This window comes from Meleagris gallopavo, chromosome Z, assembly GCF_905368555.1.
Source record: "Meleagris gallopavo chromosome Z, MGAL_WU_HG_1.1, whole genome shotgun sequence".
Lineage (NCBI taxonomy): Eukaryota > Metazoa > Chordata > Aves > Galliformes > Phasianidae > Meleagris > Meleagris gallopavo.
Genome location: NC_139435.1, coordinates 36955017 through 36982489, shown reverse-complemented (window position 1 = coordinate 36982489; position 27473 = coordinate 36955017). Strand labels below are relative to the sequence as shown.

The window sequence follows — 27473 nt, the reverse complement described above, 5'->3', positions numbered from 1 at the left end:
GCAGCAAGACTAATCAGTGAAAGCATGCCCTATGTGAAACAAAGGTAAGAACTGGGCTTGGATTAAAAAAAAGACAAAAATAGGTGGCAGAAAAAATTGAACACTGTGACTTTTCTGATGATGCTTCACTTTACATTTGAGACAAGCTTTGAGCTGAAGGAAGACAACTGTAGCTTAGACTTAAGAGAAGTGAAGAGTATAATGAGCTAGTATAATCAGCCATGCCCTGGCACTATTGAACTTCTTCATTGGAGACATTTGAAAATTGGCTAAATATCTGCCACGAAAGACACAGACATAGCCAGCTCTCCTGGAGGACAAAGAAATGAACAAGCTGATCTCTAGAGATCTCCCTCAGGAGCCTTTCATTTCTACAGCTGTCAGCCATTAAGTACCAGATATATGACATACTGCTCATTTTCATTAAATATTTTACAGATTTCTTCCTCCATTTTCATCTAGCCTGGTCCACTTACTTATACATTTTGTTGGAAAGGAGTTCCCACAAACATTGCCATCTGAAAATTGAGTTTGCAACTAATTGTTATTCTCAAAAGTATAATTTAGTGTGTGTTTGCCTAGGGGCTTTAAACAAAAAATCATCACATAATTTGTAGCCTGACTACTATGCTGTAAAACCAGATTCTCATCTTCCCTCATTTTACAACAGCATATGAAGGCTATTAGATTGCCTCTATAACCAGAACCCGTCTTATTCTTCATTCAGCTCCTAATGAAAGCTCACATTTAGTAGTAGGATGCTCTGCTCTCTCCCTCCTCTTTCTCATTTTTAACTGCACTGACACGAGTGTACTGCTAAGTATGAAGTAATTAGACATGGCATTCCCTTTGTATTCTCCAATATGTACTGGCATTATGATTTTATGTCATGTGAGTATTTGCAAGAATACTGTCTTGGTGCTTACGTTTTCCAAACATTTGTCTAACTGGTAGTTATTCTCTATGAGTCCCTACTTTTTGTTGCCACGAGTAGGAGAGAATTCAATTTTCTCTGCTGTATCTCTGCAACCCCACTCTATCTGCATGTGTATATAGTCTGGAGTACACCCACCTCTGTTGGTTTTTTTTAATACACTAGGTCCTGGCATTTGTTACTATGGTTCTCAAGACTTCACTGAACTTATTGCAGCTGTTAACTTCTGTTAAGAGTGCAATCTGTTTCAGTGTCGTGACTACACAGGCTTTTCTCTTAAATGTCTAGATTACTACTGTTCAGTAGCTGAAACTCTTTGCACATAGAAGCCTATCACACTCTTTTGAATCTATGTGACATGGTGGAAATCATGGTAGAAAATTCTAACGCTTGCTGTAAAGAATAACCTTACTTTAAGTCCTACATCTTAGCATAAGATTGTTTTCTCTCTGCTGAATACATTCCTAGTCTAATAATTTCTGCTATTTACATTCACAAAATTTCCTTTTGCTTTACATCAGGAACAGATTTGGAAAAATGGAAAACAGCCTATTCTTATTGATCAATTGATCTTCTTACCTAGTATCTCCTCTCCGCCACCACTGGAACTTCAGGTTTGTACAGAGCTAATATTTATTAGCAATTTCTTTGATTTGCTGTCATTAAGTTTGGAAACTCCCATTAAAAAAATACCATTCAGCAAATCACATTTTACATTTGCATTACCTAAAAAATAAAACTGTTTTATCTAACACTGGCTGCTGGGCCATCCCTCAACGCAGCATGTTCAAGAATCTTTTCTGTAAATGTACTCCTCTCAGGCAGGGAATTGGAAGAAAAGCATAGTCTGTCACTTGTAAGGGTGGGGAGTAGGCTACTCTAATCTGGAAGAGATGAGAAAAGAAAGATTACAGAAGGGGAAAGGTATGCTTTGGAAAAGTGCTGTCTCGTCCTCATCCCTTGCTTAAATTTAAGGAAGAAAAAGAAATAGAAGAAGATGTATTCCTATAGTAATTAACACAGCATTTCACTCTCTTTTTGGAGGCACAGATGAGCTATCATGACCTCTTTCATTCTTCTACCTCCTTCGGGTTACCAGATCTCTACTGCACCTTTAAGAGAATTAAAGTAACAACAGTTTATAGAAAAGCACAAATCCAGAAAACATCCTTTATTTTGAAGCCCACATGTTTCAAATGACAAGAGACCCATGTGCCCAGCCTCCTGGAGATCCTCTTCTTTCATCTATATAAATAAAGTAGCCAGGAGAAAAATATGATGTCAGTAGTTCAAGAGCACAAAAGCCTTCAGCATCAGAGCGAAGAGTAGCATTCCCAGCTTCTCAGATGCTTTGGAAGACAACCTAGACAAACTGATGCTCTTTTACTCAGGCTATCAATAATATCTTAGCACCCAAACAAATTTAAATCTAGTGAGAAGCTCTTTTTATAAAAAATGAGGAAAACCACGGGAACTGAGATGACACATAAGTATACCTTAATTTTCATAGCTGTATCAAAAGAAAGCTTCTTTCTTTCACTGTATAGTAACAAATCTCCATGCTACCCACACAGTCATAATATTTATGCCAATTCTACAAAATGCTATACGTACTATATGCTTTAACATAAAAAACCCTCTGCAGCTACCAACAGTGGAAGAAGAAACTTTCTCAAATGGCAGACTGACTCTTTGCTCCAAAACAAACGTCTACTCAGTACAGCCACTGCAAGACAGAAGTGTAAAATATGTCAGTAAGGAACTGCTAGGGAACAGGGTGTATCCCAAATTGCTCCATTCAGAATGTAACTTACAACTCCTTGGCTGCTTTGCATTACACTACCTTATCATAGTCCCATAGGGACTGCCAGCCCAGACTGCTTTCTTGAAGGACTAATGCAAATGGAGCAGTGACATTTTTTTTACATAAGACAAGGATTTATTTGCTGGAGAAACTACAAAACACACACAAGGGTAGATCAGAAATGTCTGCAACAGGCAGTAAAAGGGAAAAAAAAAAAAAAAAAACACCTTATCTATGCATGTAAATCATGATGTTACATGCTTGTGCTATTCTAAAGCTGAGCGAGACACAGGAGGCCTTCAGATCAACTATTCTGTAGTTTATATTGATGCTTCACTATATCTGCTTTATTGACCTTAATGCAGTTGTAGTTGTCACAGGAATGACACTAACAGTAAGCAAGTACTCAGGTCACAGGATGGATCTGAGGAAGGCCTACTGATCTGATTATCAGCTCAAGGAGGACCTGCTTCATATTGGTGGCACTAAATATAATAATTAAAATCACTGTCTTCCAGGAAAGGTATCCTGGCCACTCTTCTCAGTCAGCAAGTAGTTTTACTGCATGTTTTCCTGATATTTAACCTGCATCCAGTAGAAGGGGGAACAGAGTCTTCCAAAAGAAGCCAAGTATCAGTTAATACAGTAAGTGTACATTGTTGCTGTCTGTTTTTTCAAGCTTTAAATGAAAAAAGTTAACTTACTAGTTTACTAGAGCCTTACAATTTTCACTGTAGGAATTCAGGTATCTTGGAGAATCTATACCTACCGCCAATTTCACACTAGTAGTAAGGAAAATGCAGAATAAATGAGCAGTTCACTGAGCAATTTGCAGGAAACAAGAACCAGAACACACAGCCTGGAAAACTACAGTCTCCCAGGAGTTAATGGAAAACCCCCTCCCCATAAGCAAAGAAGGTGAAGCTTCAAATTTCCCTCACAAGAGATGCAGACCACAAGAAAAGTTTGAAAGCAAGAGGTGCACAGAAGCTGTGAGCTACAGTTCTTCACTGCTTACCAGCAGATCTCAAGGCTTTTTCTAATATACTTCTCGTTCATCAGCTTCTGAGTGACTTGCCCAATCATTCAAACAGACTTCACAGTTTTTCTGTCATCACTATGGCAGTGAAAATGACCTCAGTAGGTATTTCAAGACTCACTCAACTGGATACCTTCCAAATCACACAAGCACCAAAAAAAAAGGAGCAATAAATGTTTCTTACCAACAGAATGCACCAAGTTGCAAGAGGGAGAAGAGATGCTGTCTAATGCTTATGACTTCTGGGTCTACAATCTGGTTCACACTGACCAACTTAAGGCACCTTTCCATGTTACGTATCAACAAAACACAGCCCATATGTTGCATCCTCTTAACTGTGTTACTGCTAATCTACCCTAAACTCTTTCTCTCCCATAGCATCTCACATCTGCAATCATCCAAAAATTAAGAGGGTAGTTGGTAAAAATAACACTTCCAAAAACACTCTTCTGCTTTCCACTACTCCCTTCAGCTTTTAATCATGCAATTAAACATTGTCAGAACGCTCCTGATTTGCAGCTGTCTCTGCTCAACTTTCATTTTTGTATGCAATTTCACTACCTCTTCTCTGGGTTCTTTGTACTAATCCAGTTTTTTGGACCAGCCTGATCTAGATCTTGGACTTAGCTTTTTGCACTTCTTTTCTTCAAGGTGGGCTCTCAAAGTTAATTAAACCAGAAATATTTTTACTGTATATTACACTTGTTTTTTCATCCATTTCAGATTATTTATGGATGTGTATTTTTATGAGACTCATAATTAATTTCTTCAAGCAAAATTAAACAGCTTGCTGATACATTCAGCTCTAATCACAACGTTCCAGTTTATCTAAAAGAGATGTTACCTGCAAAACCAAAATTTAATTGCCTGGCCTGAACTGCCACAGTATACAGACAAGGACCATGGGAAGTCCTGCCTCTTACCTAGAATCATGCTCACTGTTTGTCTCTCTTCATGTGTTGTGGTAGAGAATTCAGCTAAGTGTATGTCTTTTAACATCTTACTCCAAATGCTTCCAAGTGTTTTTTAATTACTTGCAATTGTCTCTTATAATAATAGATAAAAGATCCTTACCTCTTCCCATACATTCTTTCACATTTCCTGTAATAGGCGAAACGAGTCCTGCTTTTCCAAACACCTGCATAAAGCCTGCTATGACCAAACACCACTCATAAATTCAGTCTATTCCTGACTTCTATTTATAAAAGTAAACTATCTTATTCCCTTATTGTATATATACACATATATATATACACATATATATAAAAACTATCTTATTCCCATCTCTATCAAGTGATTGACAACCCTCACAGAAAATGATCTACATTTCTTAGTATTTTTAAGTAGTATTAAAAAAGGGCTGCTCCAAAAGTAATACCTTCAATTTTATTACGTTGGCCCATGATGTCAAAGGTGGATGTTAGTAGGACAGCAGTAGAGGTTGAACCTTCCTGACAATATCCCTTACATGTTGTTGCCATTTGACAGATGGCAGCAGAAGGACACTCTGACAAAACAGCATCTGATATTGAAGTTGAATGAAGCAAAAGTGTGTCATTGAAGTCTGCCATGTGGAAAAAACGGCACTCCCCAGCATTCATCAATGCTTGCTGAGCATTTATAGAGACCCAAAAGTAAATATGAGCACCATGAGGCAGTGGGTGATACATTTCAGCAGTGGTGACAGTGACAGTGGTTCACCTCCACTAGTACAGATTTTCATAAGCTCACCCACTCAGGGTCTTGTTCATCACTGGCAAAACTGTAGAGCTCTGGTGATGTGTTTTGTAGCCATGAATTTGCCCTGTGTTAAAGTGTTTTTGCCATTCAGATGGAAATAAGCAGGAGTCATTACTTTTGGAGCCTCTTACATAACTATGTTACGCAGACTTTGAACCATACTTTTATATGTTAAGATACAAATGGTCAAACAACAGTCATTACAATTACTTCATAAACTCTGAGTTCTCCTAGTATCCATCCTATCTAGAAATCAGGTCAATATAAATTAAATTGCACAGAGCCCAGTTGGGAATTAAAGGAAGTATAGATTCACTGCAGACTGACAACCAACATAGCAATGGCCATGCTACCATGGAAATACATTTGGAGACAATTTTGCACATAATTACCAGAAACTTAGAACTGGCTATAATGAAAAGATAGTCGTGAAAGGAAATTTTGTCTAAGACTGTGAATGCATAAGACTTCTTTGGATGCGGACTGTACAACAGTAGAACATCGAGCTCTTCAATGTGGGGTAACAGCAAAAATACATACAGGTTGCATTTCTTTCCATATGCCTAGCTTCTCGTGCTTGAAGGCTGGCTAGAATCACCCATCAGTCTGGCTTACAACGTTACTGATGTTTTCTTTCTCATACACACATCATTCAGTTTTCCTGTATTACTCCTCTAATGGCAGTCTCCCTGTCTACACAACAAAATAACTAGAGATTCCCTTCACATATGCTCTTTTTATCTGCATATCCAGTGATGTATTTTCCAGTTATTCATTATTTATAGTCTCTATTTTCTCTCCTTCCCATCTGTACACCTGATCAGTAATGTATGTATTATTAATATATATAGGTGCGTGCATGGCACCTCACTGACATATAATGAGGCCACGGGTGCTTACCAGGTCCTTTCCTTCACTCAGCAGAAGGCTCAGACATGCCAGGTAAGAAAGGGAGTCCTGAGCCACTCGGATGAGGTGAGGGAAGGCAGAAGGGGGAAAGAGGGAACCCTGCAGCTTGCTGTCACTTGCTGCAGTGCTACAAAGACTGAAATAGGAATATACAAATGTTATTCCTGCATTCCTGTATTTTGTAAAAACGTGTTCAATTTTGACATGAAAACTTCCTTTCAAATTTTTGTGCTGCTGAATGGACACAGCATTTCCTACGTGCCCACAAGCACCACATGGGAAGCTGGCACTGCCTGCCCAAGCACATGCATAGCTGATTTCAAGTGTTCTGTGCTGCCTGTGCCACTTACCAGCTTTCTGTATGCAAAATATTTACCTTGTGAGCAGCAGTACCACCTCACCCAGGCTCGCAATTGATGGAGAATGGCTGAGATGCAGACTCCAAACTTTTGGGTCAATGGTACAGCATGTGGGAACTCCCTTCACCACACAAACAGAACCAGTGCCACCCTGATCTCCCTGAAGCCAAAGGCCTACTGTGTTAACACAGTAGTGTTAACAGTAGTGTTCTTACAACTCATTGTGAGAGGAAAGCTTTCATACCTGTAAACAATCACTTCTAAACTTTTCACTCACGTGGTGAGTCTAGATGAGGGGACGTTCACACACACCGTGCAACAGCACTGGATGTTATTCAGGCACTATGCATTGCGATGGTGACTCACATTATGAGGTTGTCAGAGTGCCGTGGATATCGGCCACGACCTTTGTCAGAGAAAGTGACCTCAGGACATGCTACCCCCCCAGCCGTGCTTGCTCTGGCAGCGAGGGAGCAGCCGGCACACGCGGGTGTTTCCCCCTCGCAGCCCCTAGATCTGCCTAACCCGGCTTTCCGGCGGGGAACCAGGCTCTGGCCGGCTTCAGGTGTGTTTCGGCCGAACATCTGCGGGCTGCACACAGCCCCGCTCCAGCAGCCGGGAGCCGACTCCTCGGGGAGCAGGCGGCGAGGCTGCAGACCGAGCAGCGGCCAGGCGGTCCGGCCCGGCAAGTTCCCGTCCGGGGCACCGCGGAGCCTCCCCAGACAGCGGCGCGGGACCACCCTGTCACCTCTCCCCGCCTCGCCTCCCGACACGGGGGGGCCGGGACGCCCCCGGCGCGGCGGCGGCTGCCACGTCCTGGCGGCCGGGGACAGGCGCGCTCGCCGTGGGACGCGCCGCTCTCTTCGGATTTTTTCGGCAGAGGAGGGGCGGGGAGCGCGAAGTTCGGCGCGGAGGCAGCGCGATGGAGGGCAGAGCCCCGCCGCGGCCCCACGCCCCCGCCCCTCGCCTGCGGGAGACTCCGCGCGGCGCGGCCCCGCTCCGCACCTGGCCGCGGAGGGGGCGCTGCGGCCGTCCGCGCGGCTCCGGCCCCGCACGGTTCTGCCTACCTGCCCCGCGCATCACCTCCGCCGGCCGCGGGAGGCCGGGGTGGCGCGGGGCCCGCGGCGGGGCCGGAGCCGGCCGTCCCCCGCCCGCTCGGAAGTAGTTGTAAGGAGGGTTACCTGTCCTATATTGACGTATCCATATTTGCTAGCTATTCGGTTGGCCTCCGGCAGCCCCCCGGCTATCCGCACAGCCCAGTGGTTGGTGTAGAGGCGCGTCCTGCAGGCGGGCAGCAGGAACCCCAGCACCAGAGTTAGCCGGCAGAGAAGGTCCCCGCCGCCTCCTCCTCCCCAGCAGCAGCGGCGTTTCCAGCCCATCTTCTGCTCCTCCAAGCGCAGCCCCCTCTAAAACTTCTCCTTCCTTCTTCCGAGGCTCTCCGCCTCACCTCCGGGCGACAGCGGCGGCGCGTCCTCCAAAGTTAGCCCGAGGAGGAAACTAGAAAGAGCCTGGAATAGTGCATTGAACTGCCCGCGGTCGAGCGTCGAGGGGCTGGGAATAGTGACTACGATCAGCAACAGGGCTCGGTGCCGTTCCCTCCTCCCGCTGCTCTTCAGGGATTAAGTAACTTGTTCGGAGAGCTTCTCGCACAGTTCCGGAGCGCCAGCCTTCTCCCGCTGTCTCCCGCTACATGGAAGTCCTCTGGCTACGGGGAGGAGGTTCCTTCTCCCGTTTCCCTCCGCTCTGACTTCCCCTGCCCGTGCTCCTCTGCCTTCCTTTCCTCTCTTACCCGGAGCCCGGGAGCAGCGCGGCGGCGGCGGCAGGCGGTGTGTGAGTGTTGGCAGCTGAGCGCCTCAGTTCACTCCGGCTCAGCCACCTCCCTCTCCCCTCCCTCCATCCTCCTCCCTCTCCTCCTCCCGCCCTCGCTCCCGCCCGCCGGGCAGCTCCGAGGGCCAGGGGAAATGGCAGCCGCGCCGGCCCCGCCGCCCCCGGCCGCGCCGCCGGGTCCGCGGCTCCCGGTCCCGCCGCCCCTGCGCTCCCCCCTCGGATCCGGAGGCCGCAGCTCCACCGGCTGGGCCGCGGGAACCGCCGAGAGGTGCGAGGCCTGCGGCAAGGCCTCGTGTCTGGCGGCGGGCGCGGCTCCCCAGCCGTGTCCCCGCGGGGGCCGGGAGCGAGGAGGGGCCGCGGGGGAGCCGGGCCCGGCGCGTGGAGCCGCGGGAGCGGGCCGGGATAGGCAACAGGACGTGGGCAGCGCGGGAGCTGCCTCTCCCGCCCGCAGCGGCGGCGCCGCCCGGCCCCTCACGAGGGTCTGCCTGCTTGCGGCTGCCGGCCCCGGTTCAGCGCGCATCGTTTGGCGTTATTCGGTGTTAAAACGTCCCGCGAGGGGTCACTGCGGTCTGGCAGGGAAGCCGGACCGGGGAGCTCGTTGGGAGAGCCCTGCCGGAGGGAACGGCGGAGCGGGCCGGATGGAAGGGTGCGAGAGGCAGCCACGTCTGCAGCAAGCTGGGGCTGGTGTTGGGCTGCCGGGCTCCCAGCCCCATTCAGGTCCTCGCTTCGTTACAGGAAAGTTAGGAGCTGTCGGTGAAACTCAGTTGTGATAAGCCCACTATGAGGATCCTCCACTGCTTGTGGAGGAGTTGCACTTGAGGAGGACTGCTGGCAGTGTGAAGTGTCAGTGGTGGGTTTTGTTTGTTTCTGAGGAGCCTAAGCCTATGGTGTCCTGCAAGGCCGGGCAGCTGTCTTCCTTATCTCAAGGATCTGAGATAGGAGAAGTTAAATGTTCACAGAAAATGGTACAGTAACCTGATGTGCCTTTTCCTCTACCGCAAGACCTGAGCTCCAAAGCTGTTCTTTCCTAATAAATAGGAAAAAAAAATGCAAACAATCAACATGCTGCCTTCCATTTCAAACTGTTCCCTCCCTAAGTTCATTCATTTTTCTCCCAAACATCATTGTTATATAATCAGGTAACATTCTCCTATGACTTCTGATGGCTTTTAAAGGGGAGAAAATGGGCAAATCCATTCTCTACTTACTTATTTTAATTGCGAAAAATAATTGGTCAGTGGTTAGCTATTCCCTGTTAGTGTTATTTTCCCTGCGGTGAACAGTATCATTTGCTTGGTGTATTACAACACAAAATTTTTTGACATTTGTAGCTTGAAGTCTGACTGTGGGTTACTTTTCCCAGGATTCTATGGTTAATGGCTCACTGTTAACAAATAATTCTTGTACTGAAACCTCAGTCCAACACTAATTGGGTGCAGGAGCAGCAGCGTTAGGCCCAGACAGTTAAATCTTACAGCAACTATAAGTATGCATTCATTGAATATGACATTAAATATCCTCTATCAGTTAGCACTCCTTGTTGACTGGTTCAAAGGAAATTACACAAGTCTTCTCTATCTCGTGTGTTTTGAGTGGCCACCAAACTGAAGTACATAGCAAGCAATGGGTCACAAAATCTGAAGTTTGAGTTCATGTAGAGAGGATAAATTAAAAATCTATTTTCTGATTTTGGGGAATTTTGCTGTTGTTTTGACTGTCTTGTTTCCTGCCATTGATCTACGAGGTTTTTTTCTTCCACAAAAGGAACAAGCTATACATAAAAAACTAAAGCTGCTCTGTCATTTCAGTATCTACTTCCAGCTTTGGTTATGTGAAAAGCATTTCTTATATAGGAACCAAAGCCACGAGTAGTAGACTTTATAAAAACACTGTTCTCCTGTGAACAAATGAACCCAAGTGTCTCTTTGTAATGCTGCTGGTGTAGCTTAACAACAAATTTACCTTAAAGCAGCCTTTGAAAAAAGGGAGTTACAGTCCTTAGATACATATGAGCAGAGTCCTGTTTGCTGAGCCCATAGAGGCAGCTGCCTGAAAAAGGTCATAATGCAGAGTGTATAAAACCACTTCAGTGTGAACCCCAAGCTGTGCAGTTTTGCAGAATGCTCATCACAGCCCAATCCATAGTGGGGGCTGCACTTCTTTCCCAGTATGAAGTGAGAACACTGGCAATCCGAAGCTGTGCCATGTCCTGATAAAATATAGTTCTTTTCAACACGGCAGAAGATGGGACTGGTGAGAGCCCCAAGGGGATGACCATCAATGCTGTAGTTCTGTTCAGCATACCAGCACCACATATGGTTTGTAGCTGAGCTTGCTTCTGTGCTCTGTGAGAGGCCGGATAGCTTCTCTGTATATTCCACACCAGGGATTTTTCACCTCCAAGGGAGTGCAGAGGAGAATTGATCCTTTTCATCATTATCATCACAACTTGTTCCTTTTATCTCATTTTTCTACTTCTTTATCCCTCTGCTATAATCAATATCTGATTCAGAATGCAAGTTTCCATGTATTTCTATCTTGTCCCTTACTTATTGATACTAATCCCTAAATGCCTCCTCTACCATTAGTTCCAAATTGTTGTGATCCAGGATGTGACCTGTGTCTCTGTTCTCATTTTTTCTCATCTGATCTAATTGTCTCTGTTTTCACTATTTTGCCCACCTAGTCTTGAAACCCTTCTCCTCTCTGAAGTCCTTCTTCAGATCTGAAAATCCCTCTGGCTCACTAGCCCTTGCAGCCCAGACTCTGGTTGATTTTAGCATCCCAGCACTTTTCCATTTGAGTTTTGTAGATCAGTGCTCCAGAGATGTGTTATTCACCCTCAGATCATAATTAAGGAGGAAACCGCTATTCAAAGTAAGCAACAGCCCAAGAATAAGTCCTGCAAATAGATACACTGGGCCATGAACACCTTCCACAACAGAGAACTATTTCAGAAGGAGCTGGAGGCATGTGTTCATCAAATTTCAGAGCAGCAGGTTCTGGAGTGCAGTAGATTAAATAGTATTCTTCAGGGAAGAGGAGAGAGAGCTTCAAAGAGCGGAGGTTGTGTCAGGGAGTGATTGAGAGTTTGCCTTAAAAAGGTGGATAATTTTGGAATCCAAATTAGCATTAACATTTCTTGATTTCCAACCATAGCTGGTTCTTACAAACAGTGCAGGTGAGTCACTTGACAGCAGCCACCATATGAGTCAATTTGCTGGTATGCAGTCCTTTCATCTGCCGTTTTCCGCGCTTCAGGGTTGTCCTTGGTTTTATTTACTTTTAATTTCATCTGGTTTTAAAAGACTAAGGTTTTGGGGGTTGACCATTTATTTATTTATTTATTTATTTTTACATAAAACACTGTTTTTGTGCAGTTTCTATTAACATCTGCTTGGCAAATTCTCTTCTCCTTATTCACTGAAAAAACATGTGATCCTGTTTTGAGTACATCACTGTTTTCATGAAAAGCCATAAATGCTTGTCCAAATTTCAAGGAACATTTTCCACCTGTACATTAGATACCTTTCTGAGTTCAGAGGGACTTTTCAGTATCCTTTTCATGTCTAAAGGGGAACTACCAAGAAGAGGGAGTCATATTGAGGGACTGCGGTTATAGGACAAGGGAAAATGGTTTCACTTAAAAGGGGTAGATTTTGGTTGGATGTAAGGAGCAAGTCTTTTACAATGAGGAAGGTGAGGCACTGTAACAGATTGCCCAGAGATGTGGATGCCCTGTCCCTGGAGACTTTCAAGACCAGGCTGGATGGGGCTCTGGGCAACCTGGTCTAGCTGTTGTTGTCCCTGTTCATTGCAGAAGAGTTCGACTAGATGGTCTTTAAAGGTCTCTTCGAAGTCTAAAGATTCTGTGATTCTATGATTTCCTGAAGATTATCACCCACACTGTTCCTAGTGTGTTGTCTGTGGAGTCTATGCCCCTATTCCTGTGCAGTCCAGAGCAAAGCATGAATTTCATGTAGGAATTTGTTTTCATTTCTTATTGGTCAGTATGGGAGTGAGTACAATAACATACAGCAGTCCTTATTGAATCTTATGGCAGTACAGAGGAAGAAAGTCTCCTGTCCTGGATGAAGACAACAAGAAACAGAGGGGAAAAAGAGTGGGACAGGAAAAGGAAACAGAAAGAAGCTGGGATGGGGATATATCATAGTAACTCTATTCAGGTTATGCTCCAACTCAAGCCTTATATTTTTCTAAGGAATGTAATGACAAGTTCAGTGATTCATGTAAGGAAATAAAGGCTAGCCATGGTTCTGGCTGGGGATGTGAGTGAAATGTCTGTTGATAGTGAGAAAAGAGAATTTGGGTCTGCAGACTGGAATATATATGAGTCTGGGCTTTTGCTGATCATTGAGTTTGACCCAAGGCCTTCCTCATTCAGTTATCATGAGGATTTTATTTTGTGCTTATGAATAAGACAGTATTGCATATTCTTCCATTTTGTTAACCCTGTGTTTTCTCATACCTTTCCTTCTTCAGTTGTATTTATTGTCTCTTTGAAGGCATGGCTCACTGCTCATTCTAGTTTTGACCTACTAGTGGGCATAATTTGAAAAGATACTAATCTTAATCTGAAGGGACTTGAATTGCCTATACTGACTCCTTTGCCAGCATGTTCATGTTTGCCATTTCCCATATGTACTAATCCATCTCTTTAGGCTAAAAACTGTGTCATTAAATCATGTTAACAAAGCATATATCTTTCTTTTTTCCTTTTTCTCCTTTTTTTTTTTCTTCTGTTATTCTTTTTTAATATAATTTCAGAACACTTTAGTAGCGAAACACAATATGCAGCCAGGATAAATGGCTAAAGCATGACAGGAAAGGAAGGGTGCTCAAAGGAGGGAGTCTTTTTCAGATGACTTCACTGCCATCCTATAACTCCAGATCCTGAAGGCTTTTTTCAGAAGAACTGCATTTTCCCTTTCCAGCTTCTCTCTGGATTGTAAAGTTTCAAGAATATGATCTTAAGCGCACGTAGAGAATAGATGTCTAAATAGCGTTCCTAAGTGTGAAGCTCAGAATGGTAGCTGTGGAAATTATCTTGGGCCCCTTTAATTTGATGGTGGAGAAATCATTTACCTGAAATGACTCATCCAAGTGGATCATCTGCACAGAAGATGTTTGTTGGTTTTTGTTCTTCTTTATCACAAGTTCAGTTGAGTTAACATTCCAGTAAGCTCATTTCTCAATCATCTTCTGAGTCAGAATTATAGCTACACTTTTCTGTTCAACTGACTCAGCTGTACTGTAAGCAGATACAGGAGTTTCCTCTTATTGTATCATAGAAACCAGTGAATGAAAAAGTACTAATAATTTTACTCTTCTTTTCTTAGGCCAATACATTGTTGTCATTATATGTCTGAGATCAAATTCCTGTTAAAAAGACAGAGGCAAATGAGAATCTACTGTTCAAGTTAGAAGCATTACCAAAAACAAAAGCAAAAAAAAGAAACAAAAAATTAAAAAAAAAGGAAAACAAAAGAAAAAAAAATGACCCTGTAGCTATTTCTCTTTACCTGAAGAGAAAAAAATGTCATACTTCTTGTGTCCTACCATCATTTCCAGAGCCCTAGTTGGGCTCAGTTGTGTCTAAACCACACTAAAACTATCACAAACCCCGTAGGAGAGCTGGTTCTTCGCAGCAATGTTTGGTACCTTCTTTCTCTATGGGATTGTCTTCTCAGATAATCTTTATCTTGGTTCATGGCTCCCATGAGACTTATCTTGTCGTGATGTTCGTGTATATGCTTTAATGCCTAAGTACACAGAATGATAATGTTTAATCTTCATTTAATCTTCTCAGTGCTTGAGAAGATTATTCACTAACTAATATATAGAAATATATTTTTCACTAACTAATATATAGAAATAATAGTTCTAGAACATTCTTTTCAACCCGAGGCTCTTTCCTAATTCCAGTACAACTCCTATGAATTACATTCTTGCCATTTCTTTGCATAGAAATTGTTCAGTGCAATTATTGTGCCTTGAAGTAAAAAGAGCTTCTTCACTAAAGCCTCTGCCTAAGGAGAGAGACCACCTCAAAGTGCTGAATTTATTAGTGTAGAAGGAAACTGAAAGAACACCAACCTCTAACTTTGAGATATGGCAAGTTTTTGCACATTCTGTGTTTCAGACAAGAAGCTAGGGACAGGTATTTTAATACATATAACCTTGAGTTGCTGATAGTTGAGTAAGAAGTAATCCTATAATAATTCTGTCACCAGGAAGTGGAAGGTCACAGCTGTGAAACATCCTTTTCTCCTAAGATCCCATTCACAAACTTTCTTGACCTTGAACAGTGAGTAAACCAAAGGCTTTACCAAATAGAAGGGCAGTGTGACCACACATAGAACTGATTATGCTCTTCCCTGTTGCATAGTAGTAATTAAGTCAGTACCAAGAATACAAAAATGAGGCTACCCATTTGTTATTATTTTTAACAAAATTGGAAAAAGATTCATCTATTTCTGATATATCATGGCAGATTTGAAGTCTGGAGAAAGAGATGTTGAACAGACATGCAGACTTCTGTACAAATGTCCCAGCCACAAAGGGAAGTTGCTGTGAGTGCAAAGTATTTTTCTCAAGTTGATGATATGCATTTTCTACCTCAGAAAATCATTTTGCTGTGTGGATTCCTTAAGGAGCCAGTTCTGGCATTTCTGTCATAATGGATGCAAAAGATGCAGAACTCATAGTCACTTCTGTGGTCTGTGCACTGAAAAGAAGGGGTGCACTGACGGTTTCTGTCAGTCTCTTTGGTGTTCTTTGATTTGATAGAAATGACAGAAAAATGCATCAGCGAGGGTTCTTTCTCAAATTCTCTCCTTCATATTTTTTTATTTAAATAGTCTTTACTCCTTTCTTCAGCCTATCTGCCTTTCCTTCTCTTCTCATCTTACCGCTGCTGTGAAGACTTTCTCTCCCATCTTTGTCCATCTTATCATTTCCTCAGTGCATTTTCATCAGGAGAGCTCCTCCCTACGTCTTCACTCAGACAGCTATTCTCTATGTCCTTCTCCTGGGATGTTGTTCTCTGTGCACCTGTTTATCAGGAAAAACAAGGGCTTTAGCTGAAAGTTTTCATGACTTATAATTATCGTGATGATCTAGTGTGTCTAGTACAGTGCTGCTGAGAGACACTCTCTAAAGTATTTTATCTTTGGGATAGATAATAGCCTAATGATCTGTAACAGGTAGTCTATGTTCAAAGTGCAGTGTCCTGCAGCACTGATAAATGGTGGCTCTGAATCAGAAGTTATAGCAGCGATAAGTCTTCAACACAGTGATTTGTAAACCAGCACTGGAGTAAGCAACCTCTGAGGAAAGAACAAGGATCTTGATGTGTTTACTGCTCACTAATTCAGACAGCTTATTTCTCTCAGAAAGTTATAAGAATGTTGCATTTTATTGTAAGCCTCCTACATGTCTGGTACCCTCATCAGTGCATTTATAGTCTAAACAATGGTTGCTGGAGAACTATGGAGAATTATGATAACTAATAAATGAAATAAACACACTTAGAGATGCAAGCATTGTCAGAGTCTTAAGTTTAACTTGGTTCTTAAATATTTACCTTCAAATGGACTGTAATGGACATTAGATTCTGTTACATTTTGTTCTATAATAAGAGCAAGCGAGAAAGGAAAAGTAAAGAAAAAAAGGTAAGCAAAAAATGGAAGAAGGAATTAATAAAATAAAATAAGAGTTAGAAAAGTTAAGCCCCTGGTCAGAGCTAAGGCTAAAATAGACATTTTATTATAAATGATAAGAATAGTATGCAAGTTTAATACATGAGCAATATCCTTGCTGCTAAATGCCCCAGCTTTGTAAATGATGTGATGCTGACAATAAAGTACATTTTCTTGGGGACTTAACTGTTTTTTAAAATGAAAGTGATTTTGGTTGGGATTTATACTGTGAGTGATACAAAAGACAGTTTTTGCCACCTTTCTCTTCTGTTAGGAAATTAAACTCCCACAGCTCAGGAGGAAATTAGATTGCTCCCAGAAAGATTTCACTCATTCTGGAAGAAATATAAAACATTGGTTCTAAATTATGTCAAGTTCTACTCCCATTAGCACTCTTTATTCCTTTCTTTGTCAGCCTTCAATCTGCTCTTTATTGCCTCCTCATCTGGATAATCAGAGCCAAATATTTGTGTTTTTAAATTTTTCCTTCAGTAACTGAGCATTTACAGAGCAAACAAAGAAAAGTGAGAACATTTGCCAACATACCTGTTAAAAGTCTGGCACTTCCCTGTGTCCCTTTGCATTTACGCTGGTTTTCCTCATTCTTTAAAATGCAGATTACTTCATGAAATAAATGGGATGTGGGGACCTGTTTACAGAATGTGTTTGTGATTGCTCATGGTTAAAACAAAACAAAAAATATTGCTGAAATCATCGTTGGAAAGAATATTTATGCAGAGCTAGTGATGTAAGAAGTGATTTAGGTCAGACAGCTTTATCTTTTTTATATTCTGAAAAATTGCTTCCTCTGTGAGATGTGTGTAATCATTATTATTTGCTGAACTATTTTTTGTCAGTTCTGTGGGTCACCAGCCATAAATATCAATACTCACAATGTAAAAAGTATATCTACAGCATGTAGATTATCATTTAGGTCTGGTCCACCAGATCATTATCTTTTGTGAACCTTTTATGAGAGTCTCATGAATGCAACAGAATCGTCCTCACGGATACACATCAGTATGACTGATGTTTAAAAGTTACATTTAGAAGCTCTGCCCAGAAAGTAAATCTTATAATCATCTTTTTTTTTTTTCTTTTTTCTTTTTTCTTTTTTTCTGAGAACAGTACCTTGGTCAAGGCCTGTGTGACCCAGAGAGAAAACAGTTCAAAATATTCATGCTGGCACTCCTTGAGAGGGAAAAAAGTTGGGCTTTCTCAGGACCTCCCTCTGACCAGCAGAGTCACATGCACAGAAACCCTCTGATTTTACGTGGTCAGTTACAGCTTGACAACATGGATGGATTTTGGTATATCCTGTGTCAGTTCACTTTTTACTTCACCTACCCATCCACAAAGTAAACAAAAATAGAGAATTTAATCATCCCGAACACTAAATTAATGGATAAAGACTGACATTTTTGTTGAAGTTTCAACAAAAAGGAAAAGGACTGAATCCTCTGTCTTATTACTTCCAGTGGAGCAGAGGAATCCAGCTACATGCAGCAGGCTCTTAAGGGCAGTGTCCTGTGCTTAGGCAATTATAATCTGAATTACTTGTTCAGCTCTCATTCTGGCCTGTTTTCCGATCAAATCCACAGCTGTATATAACTCCTTGTTGCCATCAGAAGAAATGTTCTAGCATTGGTGTAACAGAGAACTGGATCTGACTCACTGAGTCAGCATGGTATGTGTCTAGCTTATTAGTGAGAGGACACTGATTCAGGTCATGTAACTGCACAATCACTGCTGAACATCTCTGGGCTGGGTCCCAGTGTATATTATTTATTCCCCTGAAGTGCAGACGAACTTTGTTAACTTGGCTGTGAGATGGTCTCAAGATGACACGGATGATGCAACCGTTTCTGAGTAATAATGTTGCTTCAGCTACAGGAAATGATGCTTGAATGCTGCTGCATGCATTAGGAGAACACAAATTCCTTCTCCAACAGAACACACTTTGTTCAACTCCAATAATATCACAGGTGAGGACCAAACAGAAAACCTTTCAACATAAATAAAGAAAACAATATAACACAATTGGCAAGCTTTTCATCTCTAGCGTGACAGGGAAATGCTGTCAGGATGAGAAGTTAACACATGGGAGCCAGCTGTAGCAACCAAATGTCTCAAGGAAACTTGTTCTTACATAATGAAATCCATTCACAAGGAATATCAGAGAAAGTTGGAGTGACCTGATAAAACTCTGAGGAGATTACCAGATTTATTCTTGGAAAGGCAAGAAAGTGAAGCTCAAGCCTGACAGACTTTGAAAATGATGAAAATGTGGCTGTTAATTCAAAAGTTCTATTTCCAGATGTTCAGAGAACTGATTTTTTAAAGATAGCATGTTGCATAATATGTTGGAAAACCACCTGTGAGTGTTTGTAAAACAAACTAAGACCAAATCAGAAAAACAGTTATGTTTAGAAATGTATCAGAATATACTATGAAAAACTGCTTATTGGGGCAGAATTCTGGAATTATGGTTTTGCCATAAGTTCATTACTAGGAAAACCATGCTGCTCTGCTGCCCTGGAGAAGCCAGGAAAGTAATTTAAGAAAACAGTGATTTGCAGAATGAGGTCACTACACTGAGCTATACCAAGTGTACAGTACCTCAACACAGCAGTGCAGGTATGTGTAAGACATACCTGATATGTGATATGACATTGTTCCTTGCCCTTTCCTGCTGGTGTGCACAGGGAGGACACAGCAAGGGACAATGCCAAGTCATCTTCTGACCTGCTGTTTAGTAGAGGAGCAAGTCTCTCAGTACCTGCCAGGTCTGCCTGTGTGATATTCGGTATGGCAAACGTTATTAAGATTTTCCTGCTGCTGCAGACCCCCTGGTCATTATAACATGCAGAAAGCGCCAGGTAATGTTATTCATTTCATTCACCTGAATAAACAGAAGCTAGAAGTAGATGAACTACTTGTTGCGCTTTAGAAATGACAAGATAAACGCTTACGCTACCCTTCCAAACATTTACAGTACACTGATGTCCTTAATTGGATATCAGAGTATCATAAGTGTTTAAATCATTTGAAGTCTAATTAAGGGTAAAATCATTGTTCTGTGCATTTCTTTTGCTATGGATCAAGTAAAATCTAGATTTAAACTCCAACTTTTAGGAAGCCATTAATAAAATGAGTCTCATTAATGTCAAACTGCTTGATTAAGGATCTGATTAAGAACCATTTGACATTAATGAGACTCATTTTATTAAGGGCTTTTAAAATCAGACATATTCACAGATGGAGGCTGAGTTAAGAAAGTGTGTGCAATCTATTTGTCTATGAATCCATTTCTGAATGGTCTACATAGCTCACAGAGGAACGAGACACTAAAGACAGCTTATAGCTGACCTTTAAACTTCATTGATTGTACTGCAAACCTCATTAATGTTTTTATTTGTCTTATGTGAGTTACCTTACTTTATACTAGTTGCAGATTCTCTCCGAGGTAATATGCAGGTCCCCAAATTGCGAAGATATGCATTTCTCGCTACAGTCTCGTAAGGAGAATGAGCAGTGAAATTTGAACCCTCTTGGATCTGTTTCTTCCAGCAAGACAACAGAAGAGGGCTGTATTGTTCTGGAATTTTGACAATGTGGGTGCACCAGTTCTTTATCAGACCTTTGTAATTAGAATAGTTTTGTCACATTTGGATGTGAATGTATCCTTCTCTGTGACCAAGGAAAAAAAACTTGTTTGCAAATGGAAGAAACATATTTTACCCTCTGATAAATAATAAATCAATACGGTCTGTTTAACCTTATATATATCTTCACCTTCTACTAATGTCTGCAGGCAAAAATCCGCATCTTTAAGGGGGAAATTTTTCAAAGTTTTGCTTTTATTATAGCAAATGGTTGTTTAAAATGTTTTGGAAACATCTGTAAAATGTTTGCAGCTAATCAAGTTCTCACATGAAACCAAGTAGTACCCAGGGAAGAGAGGATACCTGTGTCATGATGCTTGCTTCAAGAACATGTTTAGTTTGTTTTGAGCTTGGCAGGAATTAAAAAACATGATTGACAAACCAACAGTTATTTGTCGTGTTACTGCGCGACAGTATGAGTTTGTCAGGGGAGGTCAGTTGTCTGATTCAATTTTGTTTGTGTTTAGAAGATGTCACACAGTGATATTTGTTTGTGAATCTATGTGTACAGTTTTGAAGCCTGATGTATAATCAGTGGATATACAGATGGTATGGTATATCCAGGAGCTTGGCTGATGTAATTGTTATATTGGAGTAAGGAAAGAAAGTCACTCACCCTATCCTGGGCTCACAAAATAGACTCTGGTGAAGCAGATCTCCAGAGAGATCCTTCCCCACTGGCAGGCAGCTCTTAAATGGGTCTAGGAGAGGTGGAGCCAGGCTCCAGCCCTTCCTGCAGCACAGGTGAATTGCTTTCACCTGTGCTTCCATGGCTGACTCGTTGCTCGCCTCAGGTGATTAATCAGAGGTTCAGGCCATGATTCAGCATCCCCATACACTCCACCCCTTCACGGCATGAACCAATTATTAGGTTGACTAAAAGGGTGAGCTTTCCCTAATACAAAGATCCAATATACCGTGACGCTTATACAATTTCATCGCAACACATGTTGGTAAATTTCAAGATGAGTGACGATCGATGAACGTTGATATCATTTTATGGGCCAGTGCTTGATGATGCTACTGGAGACATGCAGTCGTGAGGTACAGGTCCGTCTTATGTTCCATCAGTCCCATGTAGACCATCACTGGGTGTTACACATGATCTGATAGTAACACTGGAACGTTTTTGATGACATTTCATTCCTTCCAGTGATCCTGAAGGCTCAAAGACTCACGGGAAGAAATACAGATGTTTCAGAGGTACCAGGAGGGGAAGGAGTGCTCTCCAGGGCAAGATACAGGCCGTATTTCTATCCTGGGTCAACACTTCCGCTTGTACAGGGGCACATCCTGGCTGTGTGTACCATACTTTCTGGCCAGATGTTTGCGGCTGCATAATAATATCAGGCACTAAAGGAGGTGTCCTGATCTGCCATAGGGACATGATGGGAGTCCCTTTGGCAATGAAAATCAGAGTGTTGACCAAAACATCAGTAGGCCATGTACCTATTACTGGAGGGACTACTGAACCTCCCACCTCCAACAATCTCCCCGAAGGTGCAAGTAGGCCACACCACTTGGGTCCTACCTGCACCTTCCATGGCCATTTTATTCTGTGGGTGCCAGGATCTAAAATCTCAGGGACAGGGAGCAGAAGATTATTTTCATTACCAATCAGGGGTCTTAGATGATCAGTGGATTTGGATCCTAAGCAGGGTGACCCATGTTGTCTGCAACATTCTCAGGGCACTGGGTCTACCATCTCGGGGTCTTTCATTCAGGTCACACAAGGTTTAATATAGTCTTTTTGTCCACCCCTGCAGGGACTGGGAGTCTGTCTTCAGGGCAGCCTTAAGAATACCATTATAACGTTCGATGAGGCCTGCCCCCATTGGATTATATGGCAGGTGGAATGGCCATGCAATGTTATTTTCTTCTGCCCAGCGTTGTATCAGTGCACCAGTAAAATGAGTTCCTTGGTTGCTCTCGATGACTTGAAGTGTCCTGTAGGCAGACATCAGTTTTGTGAGTGCCTTGATGGTATATGCCTGGTTTGCTTTCAGCACTAGATAGGTCTGCAGTAGCCCACTTGCAGTGTCGACGCAGGTCAGGGCATATCTCGCCCCCTCAGACTGAGCAAGGGGCCCAATGTAATCAACCTGCCATCGCTGGAGAGGATTATGTCCTCTAGCAAGATGGGCTGTTGTTTTGGGCAATAGTCTCGGTCTCATCTTGGAGCAAGCGTTGCAATCCCGGCATGTCTGGATGATGTCAGGTAGTTGTATGGGCAGTCCCCATGCTTTAGCAGCTGCCCACATTGTCTTTTGTCCTGCATGCCGTAGCTTCTGATGTAACCAACGGACAATGTTCTCGGATGGTGAATTCTCAATCCATCGAACTCAGGCCAGCGTGTCAGCTTCATCGTTTCCCAGTGACTGTAGGGGCTGATGACCAGAAACATGGTAGACACGTACAGTCTTGTGTTTGACTGTATTCCATGTGTCTAACCACATGTACTTGCCCCAGATCGGCCAGGTATGGATAGTCCATTCTTGGGTGGCCCACTGTGCAATCCACAAAGTGAGCCCTTGGTACACAGTCCAACTATCTATACAGATGTTCAGGATACCATCACTGGGTTCCTTAGTTATAACTATCCACACAGGATAATGTTCTGCCCATTGGCTGCTCTGACCATCCCCCCCATCAAACCAGATTGTCTCAGTAGAAGGATGGTATGCTATTGCTCTCCACTTGCTCGGCTTGCCTTTGCTGTATCCATCAGGGATAGGGTATTTTCCCTCCTGATCAGGACTCTTCTGTGGTGGAGCGACCAGTATTTCTTTTGGTGCATCACTGTGATATGTCACTGGGCCTAGGATCTCCTGGAGTTCTTCTTTCAAAGGGGATGAAGACAGACTTCTCCTTTGACTGAGATAGGCGACCCATCATGCCACTGTTTGTGGTTGGGCCATCCCTGTCTTAGGAAGGTGGGTCAGATCTTTTACTCACCCCTGAATCAGCAGAGTGGTCTTGACTGTAACTTCAGCCATTTGAGTTATTGGCTCTATTGCCTGCAATGCCAAATAGGCAGCCAATAACTGTTTTTCAATCATACTATATCTCCTGCTCCATGCCAAACCTGAGACCAGAAACCAATGGAGGTCCAAACAGAACTCTGGCGTTGCCACAGGCCCCAACCAAAGCCATCTTGAGCAATGTTAACATCCAACTCGGCTGGGAGGGTAAGATCAAATATACCCAATGCCTGGGCTTGTTTAACTGCCAGTTTTGCCTGTTGAAAAGCGTCCTGTTCTGTTTCCCCCCAGTCCCAAAGCTGCCCCTTTTTTGTGAGTCTATACAGTGGTCTTAGCAGCTGCACTAGGTGAAGTATAAAAGAACGCCAATAACCTAATACACCTAGAAACTCTTACAGCTGCTTCGATGTTGTAGGGACTGTGAATGCCTGAACCTTATCTATGACAGCACTGGGTAGTACTTTGGTCTTTCCTGACCAAACCACCCCCAGGAATTTTACAGACAGGCCTGGACCTTGCACCTTTTGGGGATTTATAGCCCATCCCCTCTGTTGTAAATAGGCGGTTAATGAATCCGCCACCTGTCCTACTGCCTCCAGTGAGTCGGATGTCAGCAGGAGATCATCAGTATAGTGATACAGGTTAACATTATCAGGTTTTTCCCAATTGGCCAGGTCACGCACCACTAGATTGTGACAATATGTTGGTGAATGCACGTACCCCTCTCTCTGGCAGGACCTGAAAGGTCCACTGCCTGCCTCTCCATGTGAATGCAAATTGATCTTGCGATTCTTCGGTAATTGGGATACTGAAGAACGCATTTGCTAAATCTACGACACAATGATAGGTTTTTATCTCCCTACTCAATGTGTCCATTAGGGAGGCAATATTGGGTACGGCTGCATGAATAGGCGGTGTGACCTTATTTAATTCCCTGTAATCTACTGTCATGTACTACATGTGCCATCCGACTTTTGCACTGGCCATATGGGGGAATTATATGGGCTGTGGGCAGGTCTTATAATGCCCACTTTTTCTAATTCCTGCACCGTTTTCGATATTTTGTCCTGCCCACCTGGGAGTCTGTACTGTCTCACATTAGTAATCCGGCGCAGTTTCGGCAGGCAAATTGGCCCATGTTTCGCATGGCCTCTTAATATTACCTGCACCACCTGGATACTAATAGATCTCTGTCGAAGTCTGAACTCTCCCACGGTTGTCTGGAGAGCCAGACCACATAGAATATCTATGCCCAAGATGTATGCCTGGACTGGGGCAATAGATACCTTATACTCCCGGGTATGAAGTCTTCTAGCTTCCATGTTGTTGTTGGTATCCTCTCTATAATCCTTACCCTTGGTTTCTTAGGGTAGTTTTGAAATTTTTGATTGTCTTTTAGCTGTCTCCAAAGCTGGAGAAGGACATGGTTGGGCTGGCGGTCAATCTTAGCAAATTGGACCCCAGCTCAAATTAGGTCATTAAACATTTGTTTTCGGGAAACCCTTATGAGTCCCGATCGAGGAGCTCAAATAGCCGGCGTCTTGGTTTTAGTCACTGGCAGGATCTCAGCTTCTTCTAACATCCGAACGTTGCGCCTAGCCCGCAAGTGTTCTGTCTCCCCCAGATCAGCTACTATCTGAGCAGCCTGCTGAACTACAGCTTCCGAGGTCACCAAAGGGTTTAATATCGAAACTAAGGTCCCATATAGCTGGGAAGGGACCTGTTGTAAAATTAAATCTTGCATGCCCGCCGAGAACTTGATCATATCCGGGCTATCATACGAGTCTTCATATATTGCTTCTCTCATACTTAACTCGCGAATGTAATTTTAAGGTCCTCCATGGAGGACCATAGTCCTGTATTTAATGGAATATCTGTTTTATTTGGCCAGACCATCCAGCATTCTGCCATTAACCAATCTATTATTGAGTGGTTCTCATTGCTATACTGGATGGCAGAATATAGTCTCTGCCTGACAGCAGGGTATAACGTTACAGTGGCCAGCTTTGCTACTTCTGGTCCATTAACCAGGACACTTTCTGCCCCTGAATCCCATAACCTGAGCAGCCATGCAGGTATACTCTCTCTCGGCCTCTGCCAAAATCGCTGTACCATGTCCATTAACTCAGTTGGAGTGTATGGCCTGGCCGTTACGTGCAAATGCGTTTCAGCAGGGGGCCATTGTTCAGGGGGCACCCCTGCCGGTCTATCTTGTACCTTTTTTGTTTTTTGAGTTATAATAGGACGGAGTTCCAGGGGATCCACCATAAGTGGAACCTCTAAATCTGACTTAGAATTCCTGCTTTCCTGTTGAACCAGGTCCGCTACTTCAGAGGTATAACTATCATCTATTGAAATACTACGGACCTGACCTAGAGACTGTAAAATTGGTTTTTTTCCTGTTAATACATTAAGTTCTTCTTCCAATTTGTCAATATGAGCTTTTAATAGCTGATTTTCACTTTCTAAGTTATCTGATCTTGTCTCAGCTTGATTTAAGGCACTTAACAGTGGCCATGCCACTGTGGATGCAGCTAATTGCCTTTCTGTTGTAGTTAAGATATCTCTGTCTAGTCCCTGAAAGTATTCTGTCACGCATACTGGGGAAATATTCCCCAGAGTACACAGTGGACCTCATTTCTCAATTATAGTCGCTAGTTGATAATAAGGAGATCCCAGAAACGTTGGGATCTGCCCAAGGATCATTTTATCTAGGGGAATGGTGTTCTCCCTCTTGACCCATTTATAGAAATTCCACAAGAAAGACATGATGTAAAGTAGATTTGGCCTGCCTTGCTCGCCAGTTGTATAATCAGTGGATATACAGATGGTATGTATATCCAGGAGCTTGGCTGATGTAATTGTTATGTTGGAGTAAAGAAAGAAAGTCACTCACCCTATCGTGGGCTCACAAAATAGACTCTGGTGGAGCAGATCTCCAGAGAGATCCTTCCCCACTGGCAGTCAGCTCATAAATGGGTTTAGGAGAGCCTTCACCTGTGCTCCCATGGCTGACTCATTGCTCGCCTCAGGTGAGTAATCAGTTTCAGGCTGTGATTCAGCAGCCCCATATACCTGAGCATGATAGTTTTATTTGCTTTACAAACAACTTGAAATATTTCTTTGATAGCAAGTCAGAGAAAGCAGGAGTAGAAACACCTTGCTTACAAGTCAATAAATCATCTTACAGATAGATGACTGTCAATCTCTTTGATTTTCCTTCCAGTTTTTAGGAGCACTTGTCAGATTTTTAGGCATCTAATCGTTTCTATGTCTGTAGGACAAAAATGATGCTCACAGCTCTGCACTGCAGGGCAGCAGTTTCTTATGTCATTCACACTGCGCTTTGATGGTCTGAATCTGTAGAGGTGTCTGGTGTGACTGAGGATGGATTTCTGAAAGATGTCCTGCAAGTCTGCAGTCAATACTGAAGCTGATGTGCTCTGTCAGCAAGGAAACCAGGTGATATCATGCTGCCTGTTCTAATTAGTGACCTATTTTTAATTTCTGAGGTGAGAGTAGATAAACAGGTGCTGATATAAAGAGCTTTTTCCTTCTGCAACTTTTACAATGCAAGCTGCTCTATATTTTTTATTCTTTGTGTTGGTTCCCCTCGGCTTCATAACTGGGCTCAGTTTTCCACTCTAAGCCACTCTTCAGTGAGGAGAGGTGTATCAGTATTTGCAGAGTGTGCCATCCCCTTCTGCCTGAGAAGCAGGAACAGAGCATGGGGTGCTGTTGTGATGATGACCTTTGGCAAGCTGAGATGCAAAGCACCCAGCAGGAATTTCCTCCAGCACAAAGGTACTTAACAGATTCTCCAATTCCGTGGTGAGACCTAGTTAGTAGGTGGTCCACTTGTCTGTCTGCTTATCCTCCTCTTTTGCTTAGAGAATCTACAGTAAAAGGAGGGGGAGGGGGGGGAGAGAGGGGGGAGGAGGGGGGGGAGACCACCACCACGACCAATAAAAAGTAGCTATTAAACTGGAAAGACATGTGATCTGCATAATTGCTCTAATTGCAGCTAGATCAGCAATGAATAGCCCTGCTGTCAAATTCAACAACTACTCAGGGAAAAATATATCTTTGAGTTTTTTACTATAACATGAGAGACATTAAGAAACTCTTATGATCATTGCCTTTCAGTTTAATGGACCAGTGACTAATTAAAGGGGAGGGGAAGCAGCACCATTGTTGAATTATTAAATAAAGGATTAAATTGGCAAGCATAAATAAACAAAATTAAACTGTGCACCTCTCTGGTCTTTTTGAGGGATACAAATTGGTATATCAGTCATGCATGACAGAGGCAATGGCTCATCAGCAGGGATTTTTAACAAAATTGTAGCAAATGGTATTTCAAGTGTAGAGTGCTCTAAATGCTCTGCTATTGAGGACTCCCGAAGAAATAAGGAAAGAAGACTACCTGAGCTGTTGCCAGAATGTCATCCACAAGGCAGGGTAAGAGGGAGGAAAGCCAGCCAGCCCTAAGTC

At 42.9% G+C, this 27473-nt stretch overlaps 1 protein-coding gene and 1 pseudogene across 1 annotated transcript in view; both read right to left on the bottom strand.

The window, feature by feature from the left end:
- Positions 1 to 8164, bottom strand: part of PCSK5 (proprotein convertase subtilisin/kexin type 5) — a 280415-nt gene extending 272251 nt beyond the window's left edge. The window contains exon 1 of the mRNA XM_085214353.1: positions 7967 to 8164. Coding sequence (XP_085070479.1) covers positions 7967 to 8164 — 198 coding nt within the window. The remainder of the gene's footprint in view (positions 1 to 7966) is intronic.
- Positions 8165 to 24788: 16624 nt separating this feature from the next.
- LOC146542211 (uncharacterized) lies at positions 24789 to 25748 on the bottom strand (annotated as a pseudogene).
- Positions 25749 to 27473: the final 1725 nt, after the last annotated feature.